Source organism: Cajanus cajan, chromosome 10, assembly GCF_000230855.2.
Source record: "Cajanus cajan strain Asha chromosome 10, NIPB_CcT2T_4, whole genome shotgun sequence".
Lineage (NCBI taxonomy): Eukaryota > Viridiplantae > Streptophyta > Magnoliopsida > Fabales > Fabaceae > Cajanus > Cajanus cajan.
This window is the reverse complement of record NC_138526.1, coordinates 40,046,413-40,054,022: the sequence shown is the minus strand read 5'-3', so window position 1 is coordinate 40,054,022 and position 7,610 is coordinate 40,046,413. Positions and strand designations below refer to the sequence as shown.

The 7,610-nt window shown below is 40.7% G+C and overlaps 1 protein-coding gene across 1 annotated transcript; it reads left to right on the top strand.

Moving 5' to 3' along the window:
* The first annotated feature begins 4,231 nt into the window (after positions 1-4,231).
* On the top strand, positions 4,232-5,080 carry LOC109796261 (uncharacterized). Its single transcript, XM_020355944.1, has one exon. It carries the CDS (start codon positions 4,232-4,234, stop codon positions 5,078-5,080), a length of 849 nt encoding a protein of 282 aa, XP_020211533.1.
* Positions 5,081-7,610: the final 2,530 nt, after the last annotated feature.

Sequence of the window (7,610 nt, the reverse complement as noted above, 5' to 3'; positions counted from 1 at the left end):
ATGCAACCCCAAATGGGATGGGCTTTATCATGCACGATCCTCACCAGCATGTTGGCACAAGCCAAGAAGGGTCGTTGGTTCGACAAAGTAATTATATACCCACGGGTATAAGCAATGAAGCCATGATAGCCCTTCGACAACAAATGGATCATAGTAACCACGATATGGTAAATTTGTTGTCTACACAAATGCACAACATACTCACACCCCTATACGAGCTGATGGGCAAAATAGGAGATAAAATTAATGATAATCGGCTTTCAAGAGATACGAGTGTGAATCTGAACGGCCTCGAAAAATCCAACTGTCAATGAGATGAATATTCGAGAGATTAGAAATCGTATCAATCTCCTATAGGCACGGATTTGAAACGGGGCAAAATGAGCACCCATACTTTGTATCTGCCTTTCCTGACTATATTACCCAATCTGAGCTACCCAGGGGGATGAAAGTCCCGAAATTCTCAAAATTCGCAGGAGAGTTAGGTGAATCCACCGTAGAACACATATCGAGATATCTAGTCGAGTGTGGAGACCTAGTGGGTAATGAATACCTGAAAATGAAATATTTTCCAAGTTCACTAACCAAAAATGCTTTTACGTGGTTTACGACTTTGCCACCTAATTCGATTATTACTTGGGCACAACTAGAAAGGAGTTTCCACGAAAACTTTTTTCGAGAGGAAACCAAGGTCAGCATAGTTGATTTGATGAATATAAAGAGGCAACATCATGAGACATTGGACGAATATTTGAACAGATTTAGGAAATTAAAGTCTCGATGTTACACGAATATTCCAGAGCATGAGTTAGTAAAAATTGCTGCCACTGGGTTGGATTTTTCGATTCGAAAGAAACTTGTGAACGAGCAATTGAGAGATATGGCTTAACTAGAAGAGAAAGTGAGACGAATTGAACAAATTCGAGCAGAAAAAGAAAGGTTGAGAAAATTTGACAAGTTCGTTCGAAAAGAGAAAGTGGCATATGTAGACAATATGAACGTTAACGATGATAATTTCGAATGTCTAAATGAAGAAATGGAAGTGAACTTAGCTGAATTGCAACCCGGGCCAATTATTAAAGCCTGGGGAAAATAATACAGAGGCCGGATCAAATAGAAAATATAGTTTCGATATAACGAAAGCTGATAGAATATTCGATATTTTACTGAAAAGTAAATTATACTTCCAGAAAATCATAAAATTCCTCCTTTTGAACAAAGAAAAGGAAAAAATTTTTGTAAGTATCACAACATGTATGGTCACTGGACTAACAATTGTGTACGTTTCAGGGACATGATCGAGAAAGCGATTACTGATGGTCGCTTGGCTTTCGAGGAGAAGGAAATGAAAGTTGATACTGATCCATTCGCTGCACAAGTAGGATATGGGGAACCTCTCCCTATGGGGATCAATGTGCTTGAAATCGATATGGTTGACCTGGTTGTGAATGAAAAGGAGGTTGTCGAACCCATTATGGATAAAAAACTAGAAGAGCTCTTAGATGAGTTCGCGAAAGAGCAGGAACATATTTATCCGAGAGAGGGGGACAGTTTGCTCGATTTCCTTTCGAGAAAGAAAGATGATGATCGGGAAGTTATGCTTCGCCCGAGATGTAGCGCTGTGTTTGACAGATCAGCAACTAAAGCTTTCGAGGAGTCTGAAATTATGAAAAATTATAAAGCTGAGAAGGCTCGAGGAAAGTCGAAAGTAAACACTGGCATAGTGATGCGTCAAGTTCACATGCCACAAGGCAATGCTCCTATGGCTCCCATCGGAAAGATAGAGATGTACAACTCCTCCCGAGTTGGTAATACATACCTGCCAAATGTGCATGTTCCCATTGGGAAGTGGACTTCTCCACAAAGGCCCAATGTTGGAGTGGGTCAAGGAAAGCAAATCGTGAACTACTCGAAAAACCCATTTTCTGGAGGACCCAGATTTATGTCAAACATGTAGGGAGGTTCTGGAAGAGGAATTAAATATCCTTTTAATGGCCTTACCAAGACTCAGTGGAGAAGGCAACAGAGAATGAGAAAGGCAACTTTTAAGGGACAAAAAGGTAATCAATTTTCAATTCTTGTACCTTACGAAAGTGAGACATCTAAGAAATTCGCAGAGGATGAGGAAGATTTGATTACGGATTGTTTTGAAAGTGGTTTCGAGGACTCTCTCAAAGATATTTGCGGAGTGGTATCAATCCTACCTTCCGAATATGCTGAAGCGATGGAATCTGTAAATGAACAGGAAGACATACACCGTGAAGATTTTTTCGGTGACCCCAACTATGAGTCAAAAATAGTATAGGTGAATCAAATATCTCGAGTCATTCCAAAGTTTAATTCAGCAATGTTCGATTCACCTACCCCAGAAATGAAGGACCATCTGAAACCTTTACTGTTGACCCTTATGATCGAAGGAGTTGAAGTCAACAAAGTCCTAGTGGATGGAGGTGCTGCTATAAATATACTCCCACAGACGATGCTGAAATGTTTTGGGAAGACTTTGGAAGATCTGAAACCTCACAATATCCTCATTTCTGATTATGCTGGAAAATCTTCTCAACCAGAAGGGATGATATTGCTGAATGTGCAAATTGGTAGTGTGAGAAGGACCATCATGTTTATTTTCACTCCTTCGAAAGCTAATTTTAATGGGCTGTTAGGAAGAGAATGGACCCACAGAATGGGAGCAGTACCTTCGACAGTACACCAGAAAGTCTTTTTCTGGAATGATGATGAACACTTGGAAGTGTTGGATGCGGATCAGAAAGAGTATGAGACGGGAATGTATTTCGCGGATCAACAAATTACTGCATTCGCGAAAACTAAGCCTTTCGATGCCATAGACCCATATGTCTTGGAGGCAGAAGAGGGTGTTAAGAAGACTTTCTGTTGGTACGTTCGAAGAGGATTTTTTATCCACAGAGCCGAAATTGAATCGGCTCAAGTGCAAGAATGATGAGACAAGATCCTTGTTCGAGCTTCTTAGCTCGAATTTTGGCCTACATGGCCGAAAGAACGGCCAATGAGGCCGAGGAAGGTAGTGAGGTCGAAGAAGCCCAAGGGGGCACACATTCGATGAAGATCATAACTATAACGGCTATGCAGGCCGACAAAAAAGTAGAAAATCAAAAAGAGGTAATCGAAGCAGTCGAGAAAGAGTCTCTTAGAGCAAGACTCGAGGATGAGCAGAAGAGGGATTCGGAAGAAATCGAAGAAAGACTTGATTGTGTCTTTGACGATGCTCCTCTAGGATTCAAAAAAATGGAAAATGATGGGCTTAAAGTAGAATCTCAGGATCCTCTGGAGGAAGTCAATCTGGGTACAATCGAAAAGAGGAGAATCACCTATGTTAGCAAACTAGCGGAGAAGAGTGTTAAAGAACAAATCGTGCAAGTCTTGCACGAATATAAGGATTGCTTCGCTTGGGAAGACGAAGAAATGCCTGGTTTGGATCGAAATTTAGTAGAACATAGGTTGCTTATGATTTTGGGGAAGAAACCAGTAAAACAAAACCCACGAAGGTTTGCTCCGCAAGTGATCAAAAAAATCAAAGAAGAGATCGAGAGGCTACTGAAGGCCAAATTCATTCATACTTCAAGGTACGTCGATTGGGTATCGAATATTGTGCCTGTTATAAAAAAGAATGGAAAATGAGGGTATGCATCGACTTTCGAGATTTGAATGCAGCCACGCCTAAGGATGCATATCCAATGCCTATTGCAGAAACAATGATTGATGTCGTCGCAGGCTTATATTGATGACATAGTGATTAGATCGAAACGAAAAGTAGATCACATACAACACCTGAAATTGTCTTTCGAGAGAATGAGGAAACATGGGCTAAAAATGAATCCATTGAAATGTGCTTTTGGTGTTTCAGCGGGGGATTTCCTAGGGTTCGTCGTACACCAGAAAGGCATTAAATAGATAAGAACAAGACTCGGGCAATCATGGAAACTAAGCCTCCTTCAAATAAGAAGGAGTTACAGTCTTTGTTAGGTAAGATAAATTTCCTTCGAAGATTTATTTCGAACTTATCAGGAAAGACTAAGGTGTTTTCCCCTTTGTTACGATTGAAAAAGGAGGAAGAATTTCAATGGGACGAAAATCATCAAAAGGCATTCGAGGAGATCAAAATTATTTGATCAACCCTTCAGTGATGGTGCCACCCTCTGAAGGATGAAAGTTAAAATTGTATGTTTCGGCCAATGATTCGACTATTGCGGGCATGCTGTCGCAAGATGACGAAAATGACATCGAAAGGGCCATTTATTACATCAGTAGGATGATGGTCGAGGCAGAAATCAGATACACTCCTTTGGAGAAGTTATGTCTGAGTTTGTATTATGCTTGTACAAAGCTGAAGCATTATATTAAACCTTATGATGTATTCGTATTCTGTCGAAATAATATGATTAAATATATGTTATCTAAACCTATCCTGCACTCTCGAGTTGAGAAATGGGCTCTGGCATTGACCGAGTATTCGTTAACGTTTGTTCCCCTCAAAGCCACAAAAGGACAAGTAATTGCTGATTTTCTCGTGGATCACTCGAATGTAACTGAACAGGTTAATTATTTAACCACGAAATCATGGGAACTATATTTTGATGGATCGAAACACGAGTTAAGAGCAGGAATCAGATTACTGATTATTTCCCCGGGTGGGATCCCCACCAAATTCTCATTGAGAACGAAATCCGAATGCTCAAATAATGAAACTGAATACGAAGCAGTGATTACTGGGCTAAAATTGCTTAAGGACTTGGGGGCAAGGAACATAATCATTCGAGGTGACTCGCAACTCGTGATTAAACAGTTAACTCGAGAATATAAATGTATGAATGAAAAGTTACTCGAATGCAAATCTAGAGCTACAGCTTTGTTAAATTCATTCGATGAGGTCCAATTAGAACATATCTCTCGTAACGAGAACGAAATTGCGAATGAACTAACTCAGATTGCATCTGGGTACAAGCTAAGCAGGGAATGTCTCGAATCTCTTGTTTGTATAAGGAATGAGTTGAGTGACGAGCACGAATGCCTCACCATAGACACCTCAACCATTCAGGACTAGAGGAAAGAGTTAATTGAGTATCTGCAAAGTCCAAATTCGCAAGCTGAAAGAAAAGTTAAATATCGAGCTCTCAATTATGTGATATTGAATGATGAACTATTCAAGAGAGGCTTCAATGGAGTTCTGTTTAAGTGCCTAGGAAATCATGAGAGCTACATAGCCATGGCAGAGGTGCATGAAGGGATTTGTGGTGCTCATCAAGCGGGGGAGAAAATGAAATGGACTCTGTCTAGAAAAGGATACTTTTGGCCAAGTATGTTCAAAGATTGTATCGAATTCGCAAAAGGTTGCGAAGAGTGCCAGAAACATGGCCCAATACATCGAGTGCTAGCAACAGAGTTGCACGCGATTGTTAAACCTTGGCTTTTCGAGGTTGGGCAATTGACGTAATTGGCCAAATCCATCCTCCGTCAGCAAAAAACCATAAGAACATAATCGTGGCCATCGATTATTTTACGAAATGGGTAGAAGCAATTCCTGTAAAAGAGGTTGATCAGACAAAGGTGATAAATTTTATTGAAGACCATATTATATTTCGATTTGGAACCCCAGACAATAACTACAGATCAAGAAACGTTATTTACAGGTCGAAAAGTGATGCAATATGCCCAGTCGAGAGGAATTAAAATGATTACTTCGACACCCTACTATGCACAAGCTAATGGCCAAGTCGAGGCTGCTAACAAAGTGATCATTGCTTTGATCAAAAAACATATTTCAGTGAAACCTCGAAATTGGCATGAAACTCTACTGCAAGTATTGTGGGCTTACAGAAATTCACCCAGGAATGCCACTCAAACTACGGCATACAAGTTGGTTTATGGTCACGAAGCAGTTTTGCCTATTGATATTAATTTACAATCGGTGCAAGTGCAAAGGCAAAATGAGTTACCAGTCGAGGATTACTGGAATTTAATGTATGATGAACTAATTCGATTGGATGACGAAAGAATGATAGCCATGAAAAATGTCATTCACCAAAAAAGAAAAAGTAGCTCGAGTTTATAACAAAAAGGTCAAGAGCAAACAATTTTCGAGTGGGAATTTAGTCTTAAAAGTCATCCTCCCAATGGACCAAAAATCTCGAGATCGGGGTAAATGGACCTACAATTGGGAAGGACCATTCATTATCGAAAGACTCTACTCGAACAATGCATACCTGATCAAAGAGTTAAATTCGAGAAATGCAAGTAAAGTGATCAATGGAAAATACTTGAAGAAATTTCATAAAAGTAGCATGTACTGAGACAAATGTTCAAAGAGATAAGCAATAAAGGTACAAGCGGATAAATATTAAATTATAAATAGATATCTCTCAGGTTCTCGGTCACTTGCAGAATTTGGATTTGAGTACTTCATATGCCTGGTAGGCTTGGTCGAGACTTTGTTTTCGCAAAGCACACAATACCTCCAATCTTCTCTTTTGATCCAAAGACTTTGAAAGTCTGAAAGATATGCCTTTTCCTTCATCCCACAAACCCTTTTGCTTCAACATGATCTCTTGGCTTTGAAGCTTCAAAGCAGCATGTTTGGACTTGATCGAGTCGAGTTCTCATTGCAGGCCTAGGGCAGCAAGGGTAAGCTCCGCATCTTCCTCAGATTGCTTGAGCTTCATCAGTTCGGGAACTATCTGAGAAGTGGAGTCCTTGATCGAAAGAAGTTCAGTCTTGAGCTTTTCCAATTTAGTTTGATCCTCTTCCGTATCAGGCTCGATCTGAACCATCTCCTGATTCGAAGTAGACCACTTCGTGTGTAATTCAGAGGTTGCAGCAAAGGTATGCACATATTCGTTCAGCTATGTGGTTACCTCCGGAGGAAGATCGGGATATGAATTTAGATCATCAACCATCCGCTCAATCTCTAGTTTGAATTGAGGGTCCATGAGAGCTTGGTCAAGGTGATCCACATAAGCCTTCGAACGAAAGGAGGATAATAGCAGTTGAAAGCTTGCAACGGTTTCTTGGGTTTTTCCCGAAGCCGAAGTCCCGCTAGCCCAATTCTCCAAGACCTCGAAAATATCATTTTGAGCAACTTCGTCGTCAAAGAAGCTTATGAGGTCTATGTCATCAGGAGGAATCGAAGCTAGCAGAGTGTCAGTAGGGACACCATCAGTCGAACTTGCAGGTTGACTAGAAGGAGAAGTTTGCTTGCCTTCAGAAGTTACCTCTAGACCTGTACGAAAAGGATATTTTAGTGTTTTGGTGGAATACCGTGATGTCCAAGAAGTAATTACCTACCTTATCCAGAGGACACCCCTGTGTCGAAATTGAAGGAAGGTGCATCACCTTGCACAGGACTGGGAGGAGAAGGTTCAAAAGTTGGCACGGTGACAGGAACAGTGGCCGTAAGAACATTGGAAGAAACCACCTATTACAAAAAAGGCATTGTGACAAGGCACAAGTTCGAGAACGGCCAGAAAGTAAAATCGAAAGTCAACAGAACATACCTCAGGATGTCCGGGAGGAGAGGCCGACTCACGAATTTCGATAACATCTCGAGAAGATGGAGCAGCAATAGGAGAAGTGGGAGC

Coding starts and splice junctions, on each gene's coding strand:
- LOC109796261 (XM_020355944.1), top strand. CDS start 4,232: ATGCTGTCGCAAGATGACGAAAATGACATCGAAAGGGCCATTTATTAC.